Source organism: Anser brachyrhynchus (genome assembly GCF_964034855.1).
Source record: "Anser brachyrhynchus genome assembly, chromosome: 15".
Taxonomy (NCBI): domain Eukaryota; kingdom Metazoa; phylum Chordata; class Aves; order Anseriformes; family Anatidae; genus Anser; species Anser brachyrhynchus.
The window spans coordinates 7,855,068-7,870,906 of NC_137733.1; the positions used below are offsets into that span (position 1 = coordinate 7,855,068).

The window sequence follows — 15,839 nt, forward strand, 5'->3', positions numbered from 1 at the left end:
ACAAAGTGACTTGGCCTTTAAAGCACAAGTCTGCATACAAATGACCATACAGATAGCATTGAAAGCAGCATGGCCAGTTACATAAGCTGTTAATCACTTTCCTTGGCATTCACCTCTTGCCTTAGTTTATCCACTGTGTAGCTTTACAACCTGAGGAATGGGTGAAGTGACACAATGCAGGATGTAAATACAGTAGCGTAAAAACAAAGTATTTATTAACTTGTGTCGTGTCCAAGACAATGAGGATTTATCAACACATGTAAGACTTCCATCTGGTCAGATGACTCCTGAACAATCCTTATGATGCTTGTTTGTTACGTCATGTAACTTACTTATTTTATGCAAAATCGGCTGCATTGGGTTCACAGAATTGGTGCCATAATAGGTATTTCAGTCTTCAGTACAAATGCATTATTCTACAGGGAAGAAAGGTTATGATCAGTTCTTTGGAAACAGCAAATCTTTTTGTCTTTCAGATTCAGCTTTGTCAGATCAGAACTGAAAAGGACTTTTTGTGCTTGATCAGAAAATGAGAGTAAATTGCATGCTAGGAGGAGGACATCTTTGCGTCACAAAAATCAGAATCAATTCCTGTACTTCAAACCTTTTTTTTTTAAACAAAGACATTAATTTTTTCAGATCGATGACTCTGAAAACTCATGTTTGGTTTGCAGGCCTGAAGCTCGTTGGTTTTAGATGCTTTTGTGATCCAAGGCATGGTTTTAGAACAGATGAAGCACAACATGATGGCCTGCACTGAGTTTTCCATCCGGAGTATCTGGATTCCAGTCGTGTACTGATCAAAAATGAACGTGTCAGTTCAGGCCTTTTTTTCCGTGGTAGAGATGTTACCGCTGTAGTGTCGTGCAGTGTGGTATCTGACTGTGATGATCACAGAATTGTGTGTGGTTTGTTTGTTGTTGTTTTGTTGTGTTTTTTTCCTTTCTTTTAGTAGTAACTATCTGCACAGTTTTTGACTTTAGTCTGAACTTAATCTGTTTTTTTCTTTTAATGACTAATCCATTAGGAGTGAATAATGTCTTGCTCTAAGGGATCCTGCTCTTTTGGCTAACGGATATTGTAAAACCTTCAGTCACATTTAAATTCAAATCACTGCGTGTTTCCTAAAAATGAAATAATGCTTGTGAGGGTGCCATCCTTTGGAATTTAGTTACACAGTGGCTTTTGAGTATTTCATATTGCTTTTATATCAAAGCTTTTCTCATCTGCTCTTTCAGAAGTCAACGATGAAAAACAAGATCACTGTTCTACCTACCTCTTGGTTTTTTTGTTTCGTGATTTAGTGGGAGAGGACAGCACCCATTTGTGAATAGCTGGATATACTGAACTGCATTAACTGACCTGCACACGCCTTAAAGCAGGTTATTACAGGGAGACCTGCCAGGACAAACGCTGCTCTTTTCTCACAGGGTTTAGAAAACGGGTTTTGTGTGTGAGGGGACTTGCGAGCAACTTGACCGTATTACTTCAGAAAAACATCTGAAATGAATAAATTAAATTTGAGTGCATACATCTTGAGATTCTTTTTATGTTTAAGATCAAAAGCAAGAGCAAAGTAAATTGCCTGCTTGTCATCTTAGTCTTATTGCATTGGCTGGTTCAGATTTCCTTCTTATGCTAACTAACAAAAGTGAGGGGAAGACAGTTGGGTGAACAAAAACATACTACTGAAGTAATAAACAACATCAGTTAGACTTCTATTAATACACAGCAGTGACCTGTTTGTTTCTTCGTTCAAGATGTAAGATTGTAACACCACAATAACAAAAATTTAATACTAGCACTGGAAATAAAGAATACCTGAAGTCTGGGCACAACTTTCACTGGGAGGTATCAAAGGCAGACGCTGGATTCTAGCAAAGGCTGATCCTTGAGCAGCTCATTCCACAAGGGCATTTCAGCACTGAACACCCATCCAGCGAAATTAGGCCCTGAATGACAGATGTATGCTAAAATGGGGAATTTGAATGAACAGTATCTATAAACACCAGCTTGTTTAGACAGTCTGCCTCACAGAGCCAACAGGAGGTAAAAGAGGTTTTAAATTGCATCCTCTGTTGTGAGGTATCATATTTGCACTGTTTATCAATCACTCTTATTTCAGTTCTGTACCAAAATACCTTCTTGTGTGTAGGCAGGTAGCAGATGTTAAACATAAGTGGGGGGAAGTTGCAATATTTGCCTGAGAAGAAAAAAAACTGCATGATTCATGGGCCAAACTTCTTACCTGGCGTCTGCCTGCTGTTTTTGGCTAAAAGGTCTAGGATGGGTGCCTCAAAAAATCTTCCCGTGAATTTTCAGACAGCAGGAGATTTTGGTTTCCCTTATAAGTAAGGTTGCTTTACTGCTTTTGTACTCTTACCCTTCTAATTGCACTGAAACTGTGTGGTTGGGGTTTGGTTTACATATGTGATAACAGTCTTGATTTCTGTTCCTCTTCAATTCCAAAGGCTAAATTCTCTGCAGGGTGGAAAGCTGAACACGATCCTTCCAGTTAAAAGAGAGCACTTATTGCCCTTACAAAAGCACTTACACTTCCCTTACAAAAAGAGTGTCACATGGGGTTTATATCTCACTATGGTTTTATGATTGTTATTTTGTCCTAACTTTCACAGACTAAAGCAGTTTTGCTTACCTGCAGAAAAAGTGGAAAACATTGAAACAAATTCATGTTTCCATAGTAGCACTGTCACTTACTAGAAGTGAGTAAGGATATTTTACAGATCTAGCTGGTGCAGTAAGAAAGCAGGCCAAACACTTGGTTCCTAAATGTTCAGTCCTCGAAGGCTGAACCACAGCTTAACTCTGCGGGTGAAGGCGAAGGTCCAGCCAGGTCCATGCTAGTTGTGTGCCTGAGGGAGGAGTCCAGAGCATTGCTGGAGCTCGTCGGTTATTTGTGAGGTGCTGCAAGGACAGGAAGGTGCTATACACATGGATCCATTACAGCCAGCTCTCAGATGAAAGCAGACTGGTTTTATTAAGCACAGCGTGTCCTCTGTCCACCCCACAAGTGCCTTGTTCAGAGGCTGCAACAATGCTGGAAGCAGCCCCATCTACTTCAGCATCCACTTCTCCCAGGTCAGGGCTTGCTCTTCTAAGGGCATTGCCACAAAGGAAGACGCGTCCCACTTTAGCAAGAAGGATGTCATACTTAAAGTCCCACGAGGCTGAGTTTTGCTGTCTACTGGAAAGCAATGGAAGGAGATCCCCAGCCATGCCCTAAGCAGCTCTAGGTGGGCACGTGCTGCCTGTCACCGCAGGAAGGAACGGCGGGGCTGGAAGGTGGGGGACAAGTGTAGCCTCGTGGCTGGGCTGTGTGTGCCTGTAATGAGAAATAAATGCTGTGTTCTGTGCCTGAATTGCTCAAGTATGTTACGTTAGACAGTCACTGTAATAAGATACAACATGGAGGAGTTGAGAAATGACTCCTCACTCTCAAACTGACTATAGCATCAGTTTTAAAACACCCTTATATGATGATTGTAAAGATCCAAATAATACAGAAAGCACAGAATCTGCAGAGAGCCCGTTATGTCACGCCATCACCTTTTGAGGTATTCTGATGGGGTTTCTCCCAAGGGGGGAAAAAAAAAAAAACCAACACTCTTCTGCTAGGTTCCTGCCGCTGAGTCAGAGCAAGCTCTCCAAGTTACAAGTGTAATTCTCACACCAGCTAGGTAAGTATGTTACACAGAGCAAAAAGAATCAGTACCGATAAACTAAAATAGGATAACAGACAAGTTCCAGCTGGCAACAACCTTCATATACCACTGTTCAATGTAAAAATTACTTCATTCTGTTTTCCCTCTTGAGTCATTTGCTATCTGAGTAAGGTTTGGATTTTGAAATATGAAAGCCCATGTAGCTTTCACCAGGCACACAGAAGAATAATTTATATTTTGCTTTCCAAGTTGCTTAATTTTTAACTATAGGTTGATCCTAGTTTATATATCAGTCGGCAAATCACTATCTCCTATGAAAGCAAAGGACAGATATAACCAAGTTTGTTAAGACAGGTCCCCTACTTCCATCTTCATTTAATCATGGTGAACTAGGTCTAAATTACTGCAGGAGAAAGGGTGGAAGGTGTTCTGGCGGGGGAGATGAGCATCTCCTGTGAAGTTACAGCTGTGTTCTTAGGCACAGCTCTCTGCCTTTGCATTGCCTTTAGTCTTTGCCAGGCTATCTGCTGTCTGAAGGCAAAAATCAGTTGTTGCTAGCATTTTTTTTTATGCCACGGTTATAGCAACACAAATGACCCATTTGCTGGCCTACTGCTTGAATAGCACTGAGTGTGTCTTACCTTTTGTGGGAAGCATGGAATGGCAGATTGCTGGAATATATGAAACAATTACAAATGAATCTTGGTGTCCATCCCTGCGCATCATTGTAGGCTCTGCTCAGTGTTTTATAATTACAAAAATAATGCTTTCACCTGTACAGTACATGGGATCATTAAATTCCCCTTATGTCTTGCTAGAGATACTAAGAATGCAATAGCATAAGCTTACACAATTCATTTCTCTGCCTGTGCTGCAGGGATTTCAATTTTTTTTTCAACTTCTTCGACATCCTTCAGCTTTTTTATATAGTGAAAGTTTTACCATTTGTAACACAGTTTAAACACAAAGATATCTCGTTATTATCTTAAGGTAATATTTTCCTTCTTAGACACAGTGATCTTTTGGTGCTTGATGTGCAGGTACCAGGGCATTTGATTACATCTTCAAAACTGAAAGAGTTCTTAAACAAAGATCTCAGATGTACCCTTCTTTCTGGCTTTTCTGTGTAAGGCTGGCAGGTGGAGCAGTGCTAGCTGCCATCTAGGCAGCTCACTGCCAAAACTGAGTCTGGATTAATCTTTGGTCATGTTTACTGTCCAACTATTGAAAACAAGCAATGCATAACCAGATTTAGAGGGAAGTCGCATGGACTATGTCATGTATTTTCTAGAAAGCCACATGGAACAAGTAACAGATCCTACTTTGAGAGGTAGTCTTGTCAACCTCAGCATGGACTTACTGGATGAAATAACTGAATTATTCACAGTATTACTCTGGCTCTCTGAAAAGCTGGAAATTCCCATGTCATGCTGAGGAACTGCAGGAGGTGGTGCAACGCAGGCGATGACAAGGTCCTCTGCAGCAAGACCAGCTACACACAACCTCTTTTCCTTTTTTCCTTGCTTTAGTCTTTGATACTTTGATATTTAGTCTTTGAAAGATTAAATTTCATAAAATAATCGGTTATTCTGATAAGCTGCTTGCTATTTAATCAGAGTTGTCAGGGAATACTTAGGTGTGTTTCCTGAGTCACTCAGTATTAACAATATATTTCCAGATGCTTTATGAAGAACCATGGAAGTGTCGCTATGATTAAGGATTACACAACCTCTTGTGTTTCAATAGGGAAATTACAGCTAAATCATTCAGGTGCTTTTAAAATTTTTTCAGTTGTCATTAACAGTATCATAAATCAACAGATCTAAATGCTTCCTGCAACAGTTTTCAATATTAATTTATATGTTTCATACTTGATGACAAACAACAAAATTCCTAGTATTTTCAGCTATCTGGTCTAGTAATTTTTCAGAGTAGTATAAAATAGCACTAAATACAGCTTCAGGAAGTTGTGCATTCTGAAATCCAAGGATCTTAGACTGAGCATACCAAAAGATAATCCCAAAACCTGTTTGTAAAATTTGCTATTTATACTTAGCTCACATTTTCATTTCACGTGTAAATAACATGATTGCAGAGAAAAAAAATAAATGTGATTGTAAAGAAAAAAAATTATATTGCCCCATCAGTCACAGATATCAATACTAGGATTTTCAGATATCATATCTAAATTAGCATGCGACTTAGTCACCTTTTGTGTCATCCTGGAAAATAGAATAATATAAATATTCTTAAAAGAATTTCAGAAATCTTTTCAGAAGCCTGTTAGCAGCTGATTCAGTGTTACCATCAGTGTTACCTTACTTACAGACCATGTTCCTATCAAAATAAAATATGCACCATCTTAAATTAGCAAGAAAGCTGATCAATAATTTTTTTGCTTAAAAGAAGTGGTGTATGATGCTCAGCTGTGTATCCAGCAGTAGCTAAATGCTAAAGGATGCTGGCTTAACCTGGAAGGGAAATGTTTGTCTGTGGTAGCACTTTCTTTCTTGTGAAGAACCTAGAATCTCAGCTTTGTTATTAATGGTTTTACAAACTTTGATGTGAAAGATAAGTACTTAGCATTAAAATATGTGGGTTTTTTTTCAACTTTTGTGACTCATGAGACTAATCAAGGTTTCATTATTGCATAGCAATAAAGTGATTTGATTAAAATTTATAAATCATGAAATGGAGAGGGAAAAATAATCTGTCTGGTATCAGGAATTTAACCTGAAAAGACAATCAGAAAGGCCATTCAGAGCAGTGAACGCAGCTTCTACCAGTTTTTAAGTTTGTTTTTCCAAGGCAGAAGAAAGAGAAAGTTCCATTTTGGAGATGAGGATGACAGTTCCATCTAATTTGAAACTGTTTCAAAAATTCTGCAAAAATCCCGTGGCTACTGAGACGCATGGCAGGAAAGCAGAGCTGACATATGGGTCACCTTTAGAAGACGGTCAAAATCAGATAGCATATGTAAACCTAATTTTTTTTTTTTTGTTGAATTATTGTGTTCTGAAAGAAGAGGAGGGGTGATTGGACTTTTTTAAACATTAGTTTGGCTAATCAGTTAGAATGATTCAGCCAAGGATTTCGACGTACATTATAAGGCCTTAAAAATAAAGTACGCTTGTTCCTTGTACCTGCTGCTGTTTGTCATTTAGCTTTTCTTCTACCCCTGACCAATCTTGGATGATATTTGCATGCTACCTACCGAGAATGTTCAGTGCAGCATATTGTTGTCTCCTTCCCCAGATCAAAAGTATCTCTTTCTTTCAAGCTCCTAACAGAATGATTTTTAACCCAGTGCAATGTAAAATATAAATAGCCTATAAAAATAAATAAATAAATAAAGCTTTAAATCATCAAAGATACAGAGGAAATTAGAATAAACCTGCTTTGTTTGTACCCTGTACTAGGTAAATGTTAATTCATGTCATTGCCATTCCTGACTCGTGCAGATCATCAACCTTTTCTTTTTTGGGTGCTCTCATCTTTCTTCCCTGTGTTATTATAACTCACAACCTCTTCTGCATATTAGGTTTCTTTCATGTATCTGGATTTATTCCATCTGTTATAAACCCTAAATGTCTTTGAGAATAGATTACAAATTATCTTTTTATCCATGTTTTTTGTTTGTCTTGATTTTTTTTTAAGGTCACCAGCCTTGGGTAAATAGGTTTAAATTCTCCTTAGTGAATTTTTTGCATGTTAATTGTCAAATATAGCTACACAGTCCTTAGCTTTCAGCTCATGTTTCAGTAGCATTATTCTTTAGGCAGTTATTCATTACTGATTTTTTTTCTACTTTTAATCTGCTTCCTCTAGAGTGTTCCTTCTTTCTAGCCAAAGGATTAGCAAGATGACAAACACCTTACAGCAAGTGTAAAGAAGGGGGACTCCAGTAACCCTAACAAAGCCAGTGGAGCATAACATCATTCCTTTTACTAATTATTTATTCTTTATTAAAATTACAGTTATTTATTGCTGTTTACTAATTATTTGTTTAAAATGCAAGTTCAGGTAAATGGTTTCCTCTTAACTTTATGCTTTATGAACTATTAAGGACTGAAGGACACCTGCAGTTACCATAGAATGTTCTCTACAACCCCACTAGCAGTGTAAACCTCAGCAGTATCTTTTAGGATAAACACATATATGAACTGCAAATGCTAACTAAATATATGTTCTTTTTCTTTTTTTTTTTCCTTTTCTTTTTTTTAACAGGCATTAAGGCTGTATTTTCTGGACATTACCATAGGAATGCTGGAGGGTCCTACAGAGGCCTGGAAATGGTGGTTACATCAGCAATAGGATGTCAGCTGGGCGAAGATACACATGGGCTTCGAGTAGTTGTTGTGACAGATGAAAAGATTGTTCATAGATACTACAGTTTAGATGAATTGAGCAGCCAAGGCATGGAGAAGGAGCTGCTGGATATGCTTGCTAAGCAAAATTAGGCTGTCAAATCCCTTTTAACTCAAATGGTTGATGTGAGTTTTGTCTGTATTTATTAGACTAATAGAAAGAGTTTTAGAAAGTTTCTACAAGCTGAAGTCACAGATGTACCACGCCCATGAACTGTTCTCAGTTTGTTTCTGTGTTGACATATTTCTCTTTTTGAAAATGAGGCCTCTGAGGAATATGGAGTAACAGAACTAATATGCTAACGTATCATTGAAAAGATTTGTCTGTTCTGAGCATTTTTACTTACCTCTTGGATAAGACTTTCTTAATAAATAGAGAGTATAGCCAAGAGTTAGAGTAGTACTTCAATTCAAGTCTATTTTCATTTGATGTTTGAAAAGACACTTTAAAATCAATAAATTTAGTCACTTCAGTTATACTCTGGACAATACAAATGTGACATGTTTTTACTCTGTAGAAATAAATCTCGAAAACTCAGTGAAATCAACAGACTCCCACTGACTTCTAGCAACCTTTGAATCAGATCTTGTTACCCAGAGGTCATGTTTTCACCCATTTCCCATTCTTTCATTTTCTTAGCTCTTCAGAGCCAGCAGCAATGGGAGAGCAAGCACATTCTGTTCGGTGGAGTCACAGCTTTGGGTTTCCCTTATATCCTAGTTTGATATAATGAAAAATCTATAAATGAGGCTAGTATAAATGCCACTGAGATAAACTTAGCATGGAACAATTATTTTCCTTTTGAAATTTAATCACCATTAAATTAGTATATATTATTGCTATAGGTTCAAAGGTTGGAATAGCTGCAGAGAGAGAGAATATTCTGTACAGAATAGTGTCACTTCATTGATTCTAAGACAAGTGGAGAACTTCCATTTCTAAATGCAATTTAAACATGCCTTATTGAAATATTATAGCCATTGAATCTTGAAAACCCTATAAAGTATGTTTTCTTCACTGAAATAAGTCTTACAAAATAAATCATATAGAAAGAAGAGACAATTGTATTCTATATGTGCTGCAATCTAACTAATATTTATAGCAAGTATGTCTGATTACTTTTAAATTAAAAAAAAAAGTCTTCATCTAATTAGCACATACCTCAATTTTTAAATATTTAGTTGAAGACATCATATAATCTATGCCACAGGTGATCTAGAAATACAGATATAGCACAACTTTACCACCTGAAGATGGAGGGACACAAGCAATACTGGCTAAAAATGCAATGCACTCGATCCATTTTATGTGTACTTGCATACAACATCATGCCCTAGAACATACAGGTACTTAAATACAGTGCAGGAAGTGAAATACTGTGCTGAAGAGTCAGTTTTTTGATATTTTTGTCACAAGTTTACTTGTGAGGCTCATTAAAGCTTCATCTGTGGGGCTCATGAGATTGTGAAAACCCACGGCTGTGATGTTTTGGCCAGTTGTACCAGTGAAACAGCTCTACCTGCAGATGGACAGGACCAAATGTGGGCTACTGTCCCACAATAATAACCTGAGCATAGGTAATGTTCAGTTTAAAAAGGAAGAAAATGATTCTGCTTTTATTGTCTGGCTGCTTTTGTTTAGCTGAATGTTTTCACAGACTCATTTTCAAGGGAACAGCTGGGAAATGAGAATGAAAATCTCAGGGTAGATTGCTTTGAAATGGGTAGGTACCCAAGCACCCGAATGGCAGTTTTGCTAGGAGTTAAACACCCATTAGTTCAGATACTTATTCTAAAAATCTGGGTACTTACATATCTTTGAAGCCACTGACTACTGGTAAAATTTGGTCTTATATAGGTGGGAGCTATTTAGTAATCACAGATCATTAAAGGCTTCACGAATGAGATGATGCTGGTTTATGTTTGGCAGGGGGAGAATAGTCTTGCTATAACTTAAATATTTTAAGTATGTCGGGTTACATCTTAAGGCTGAAGTTCAGCAGAGGGACCTGAGACAATCTGAGCATGGAATATGCTCGCTGCTCTGGCACAATATTGTAAAGCTGAACGGCGGAAGTGTTTAAGCAGTTTTTTCATATGCCTGTTTATTAAAGGATATAATTTTAACTGAATATATGAAGCCTGGGAGATAGAAGCATAACTTCAGGAGAAAGTCTTTCAACAAATATGAAAATGTTAATAGTAGTGGTATTACAGAGCTCTGTAATTTTATTTTCAGAATTACAGTGTACTAATGTGCAATGCAAATGTTTGTGTAAGCATAATTTTAACTCATAGCTGTAAATTTTTTTCACTTGTGTCATTTCACGGTAAGAAATACTGTGCATTCTGTCATGAAAATATTACTCAAGTACAAATGTGAAGTTCAATTTTAAAAAGTGGCTTTATATCTCAAATATTTTATTTAGTTATTTCTAAGAATGTGTTCTTATATTCATGTGTAAAAATATTAGCAACTTTGTCTTCGGTTTGTAGTTTTGTAAGATAGAAAAGTTAGGCTGCTGATTTTTTATTAAATGCATTCGCTTTGCATGTAGGATTTTGGGCGCTAACACGTGTTGTGTAACTGCACCTTCCACTGCATTCTGCTAGTACCACTTAACCTTTAACCTAATATATATGGAGAGTAATATTTGTGGAAGGCAAGAAGATTGATCAGTGCCTTTATCCTCACAATTTAGTGGGCATGTTGTAGAATCGTGGCTCTTCATGCTCAGATTCACCCATGAGTAGGGTTGAAATCAGACATCTGTGTTCCCAGTTGTCAGTGAGCTGGTAACGCCAGCATTGTTCCACCTCTACTGCTACATGTAGATTTGCAGAAAGCCTTCTGGACTGAAATTCCACCTTCTCTGCCCTTCAGATCTCCCTCTAGACATCTGCTACCGCAAGCCAGCTCTTGTACAGGTTTGCTTGAAAACAACAGTGCTGGTATGAGCCATCTCAGCTTCTTCCAACTTTGACAATCTTCTATTAATCAAATAATGGGGATTTTTCTGTCAAATTGTAATAAAATAGTAGCACCGCTGCCTCCATTGCTTTTCCCTGCTGGTGCAGCTGCCAAGCTTCAGTTGCTCGTACACCCGGGGGACGTTTTTCAGTTACTTAGCTCAGAAGGTGGTAGACACACAAGCAAACAGGAACCAACCGTGGGCTAGAGGAGGCCAGCCGGGTACCCCAGCCACCCCTCCTGCCTACCCCTGCCTGCAGGGGGCTCGGCTGTGAAAACTCATTCACAAAATGTAAAAGTTGCAGTAGAGTGTAAGTAAAACCTATATCATATGTCACTAGCTGCTATGAGTTTTGTTTTAATACAAGGTTTTTATCAGTATTTTACTGTATAATTACTAGAAAAGATGAGTGACTGGGGTGCAGCTGTGGCATACATTTTTGTCATACCTCTTGTGAGGCCAGGTAAACGCTATATAATTTACTTTCTATTATTTTCTCCTGAATTAGCTGGTAAAGTAGGAAAAAAAAAACCAGGTATTTTCTTAAAGACTTCATGATCAACATGATTAATGTCACAGGAAGAAGAAAAACAGTCTCAAAGTTTTAGATTTGAAACATAGAAGACATTCATTTTTGTTCTTGCCTCATGGGTTTTCAAAAGGGAGAAAATTAAAGTGTCAGGAACAAGTTGTGTGCATAACCATCACTTCGTAGCCTGGCTGACAGTCTGGTGAACACACCGCTCACTGGAGTGATGGAATGGCCTCAGCAGTATTTTGACCTTTTCTAGCCCGTTCCTCAGTTCAGTGAATTAAGAATTCCTTGCACTAGCCCAAAATAGGATGGGGTGTCCAGCATCTCATTAGCTGTTCATTTTGCCACTGCCTTTGTTTCTCAAGCAGAGTCCCACCTGGCGCACATAAACATCTCAGCATCCTAAAACCTAAGGTATGTGTAAAAGAAATAAAATTATTTCCCTTGCAGCACACATTGTTTTAAAGTATTTCTTTCTTTGAATAAGAACTCAGAACTTCCACATGGTTTTAGTTCATATGAAGTGGATGTCAGCATGGATAACTAAGATGAAAACACAACCTCATATTTATTATACTATACAATTGTGGGAAGGATTTTTAACCATGGTGTGTTGTTGAACATTACCATGTGAAGCAAACAGTTAAAAAATAAGAATGTACTTTTTTACCAGCATAAATGGCAAATTATGTTGGATTGCTTTCCTTAGCATGGTCAGCTAACTTGGAATTAATTCTGATGCCTTAACTAATTAGAAATGGCAGAGGTCCTTGTGGTCAGAGTGTCTCAGCTTGTTTATGGAGAGAAAAATAATTCATATTGTGTTAAATTATAAAACAATCCACCCATGGAGACACTAATTATCATTTAAGAAAACATCTTTTGATGTTGAGGATGTTATTTTTGTATCTCCAGCAGGGCTGATAATTGTAACTCTCTGTCGGCATATGACTGCCTTTAAAGTACAGTGTCACTAAAAGTTCAAACTGCTGGTGAACGAAAGAGCAAGTGAGCCCTCTTTCATTGCTGTGCACGCAGGGGGTTGGGCAGAGGAAAAAAAAAAAAAAAATCGGGTGACCACAATTCATCCTAGTTTCTTGGAGACGGCTAAAAGGCTGAGATAACCGCTGATGGCTCATTAAATGTGGAAAATTCATATTAGAACACCAGAGCAACCCGAGAAAATAACCAAATACTATATAATGAAATACAAACTGAGACGGAGACCTGTGAGCAGGAGGCAAGTTACAAAAAATGTGTCTTTGAGATCAGTCTTGCTTTGTCGGTTTCAATGTCTGCAACAAACTTAAGAACATGCTTCTTCCAGATCTTTCAAGAAGGTTATTAAGCCTTGACTCTATTTGCATACTGCTTGCCTTTAGTTCATTTGGTTCCAGTATCTAATCTTGCAAGTTGCAATAGAGGCAATATTTTGATGGGATTATAGTATTCAACTTCTGGAGACTGCAGACAGAAAATAAATGCTTGATGTCTCATTAAAAATTAATGACATCTTATGTCAGGAGGGGCAGTGACAGAAGTGAAGCCTCCTCTACTATCTCTGCTTGCAGTCTGAACGTCCTATGTTCACTGTGTCTCTGCCTCAATGACTGCTCTCTTACCTCCACACAGAAACTTTTCTAGTCTCTGTTTTTCCAAACATTATCCCAAGTAGCTGTTGTTGTTCTGCTCTGAGACCAAATAATGAGAGATGTATCTAACATAAGCAAACATACAAAGCATTAAAAAGTAAGCATTTCTCTGCTTAAAAATTCACACTTCTTCCACCTATGTATGTCATTGTACAAGCCATTCAAGGCTAACACGTTGTTGTTTCAGCAAATGTTAATGCTGTGAATAAGCTTCTTTTCTTAATGCTCTCATTAAGCCTTCTTTGCAACTACCATTTGAGCACAGTGATACCCTCCAAAGCAAGAGAAACATTTACACATTAGTTGTCAGAAAACTTGCCTGCCAAATAAACCCTGACATCATCTGTTTCTGATAAACATTCTTACTATGTAGCAATACCAAGTTTAGCGCAGAAAATTGTAAAGAGGAAATTTCCACTTCAATACTATTTTATAGTTACTAGGACCCTCCATCTCTTCCTGCTCTATCCTGACATATGAGATGTCCCATCATTGGCAGGTATGGGGATGCAAAGCCAGGGAAGTGTGGGGTTTAGGCTGCCAGCATGCCAGGCTCGGTTGCCATGAACCGCTGCCAAAATCACATCCTGCAGAAGAGCAGATTCCTTAGGCAAAGATAAGACATTATTAAGAAAAAAAAAAAAGGTACAAGAAAACAAGTACAAGGCCCAGGATGTCAATCTGTTGCTACAGTTTCTTCACCCAGAAGGCTACGGGAGTGGCAGCTTCCACATCCTCCATGCTCACACTTCTTCCAGTGGGACGTTGAAAGGCCAGCAGGTGCTGTCAGCTTCATGCAACTGGCAGCAGTTACAACAAGCAGGGCTTGAACAATGAAAGACTTGCAGACATTTTTAGAGCAATGTCTCATTAGTAGTTTGCGCCCATTCTAACCCTATCCTCCCTAACGTATAGTTTTATTAATTGTTACTGAGTCACATAAAAATTAGGAAAGTCAAAGCTGATAAATGAAACCACAGTGCTCTTGGATGCATTTTCATTGGAAGATGCTCTGTAAAAAAAACTGGAAAAATAAAACATGATAGAGAAAAAGCATTAGACCAGAATACTAAATAAGTCTCCTGTCTAAATGAAATCTAGCTCCAGTGCAGCAGATTCAGAAGGAAAGAAAAAATACAGAACTAAGACAGAGACAAACCAAAAGATTTTCAAGCAACAAGAAAAACATGCCAGCACTTCTTTTAAGAAGAAAGCAAAAAAGATAAAAAGAAAAAAAAACTCAGAGAGCCATTAATTTTTTTTAATTGACATTTTCATTTGTTTCTCTAGAAGTAATTTCCTTCATTAGCACTTTGTCAAATGCAAGTAGTTTAGTACATTTCTACTAATAACCAGCTTTTTTTCCTCTAGGAGACCCATTAAAGCCTCATCCTATTTAAAATTATAGTGTTGTTATGTCACTTTTGGGTAGCCAGCAATTGAAACATTCATCTTCTAAGTAGATGCCTATCTTTCCTGAACATTGTTTAGAAAGATATAGCATTGTTAAAAAATACAATGGGGCCTTTTAAATTAATTAGTAATGGGATTATCTGTGTATATTCAGACCTTTCTCTCCCATTTCCATATACAAAAGGCACAGAAATGTAGCAAGGTATCTCATACTGCTCTAATGAACTGAGATCACTAGTCCTACATGTGGCAACTTCCTTGCCCAGAAACTTTCTGAATAACGTGTCAACAGCACACCAGGGAGGAAACCAATGACTTGTATTTGGATATCCATGAGAAAAAGATAGTATTACCACACAAGAACATGGTTCTTCTAGCACACTACAAGCACCGAAGCCAAAAGGGTGATGACAGGGCACAGTGCATAAAGACCATCTTCTAGCTTTTTAACAAAGCCTGAGCTTAACTCAGTCTTAATATTCTATTAATTTCAAGTCGTGGGCTGGCATAACATATAAGATAGATCACCCCCACTTTTCTTTAGATGTGTAAAAATTGGTGTCCCAGTCTTGTCAACCAGATTCCTTCTTATATATGGAGATCCATAACTCCAGGAGGTAACTGATCCTAGCCTGCAAACTAGCTGTGCAAACTAGGTGGACTGAATTGCCCCTGAGGGTGCTTCAGCTGACAACTGCGATAATGTTGGTGAGTCACATGCACAAGATTCCTACCCTTCATTTAAGACTTCATTTAAGATAACCCTGGAGTAGACAATGATTACCCCTATCCACACCTAGCTCCTACTCCACAAAGCTGGAAGGCCGAGGTGTGGCCTAGAAGCCTTGGGTGTTGGAACAGCTCGCTCCTGAGTTTTCTGATTCACCAAAACCCTTTTTTGCAAGAAGACTGCCTTGTAGGTAGGGCACAGCTATGCTCTGGGTGTACGAGACAACATTTAATAATCCAAACCAAACCACTGGTTGCATGCAGATTTTATAGCTTATGGTTTATGAAAGCTTGCGGGACTTTTTTTTTTAAATCTGTATTTTTTTACTTATGCAACTGCGAACTTCCATTGGAGTTCAAACCTTTGATACTTTATGTGACCACAATATTTAGTTTAATTTCTTCCTTGGGCCATTGCTCCCGATACTATCCATAGGTTGTAGTATCATTCTCACTACCTGCTACCCTTCAGGGAACATCTACTTTGG

General features: G+C 38.1%; 1 protein-coding gene across 7 annotated transcripts in view; it reads left to right on the forward strand.

The window, feature by feature from the left end:
• CPPED1 (calcineurin like phosphoesterase domain containing 1) overlaps positions 1-12,011 on the forward strand; it is a 60,385-nt gene extending 48,374 nt beyond the window's left edge. For 6 of the 7 annotated variants that reach the window (XM_080557297.1, XM_080557299.1, XM_080557296.1 and 3 more), the window contains one exon: positions 7,911-12,011. In XM_080557297.1, the coding sequence (XP_080413423.1) occupies positions 7,911-8,143 (233 nt within the window). In that variant the 3' untranslated portion in view covers positions 8,144-12,011. Of the gene's footprint in view, positions 1-1,304; positions 5,729-7,910 lie in introns of those variants that run through there. The other variant, XM_080557300.1, reaches the window with a different exon arrangement.
• The last annotated feature ends 3,828 nt before the right edge of the window (positions 12,012-15,839 follow it).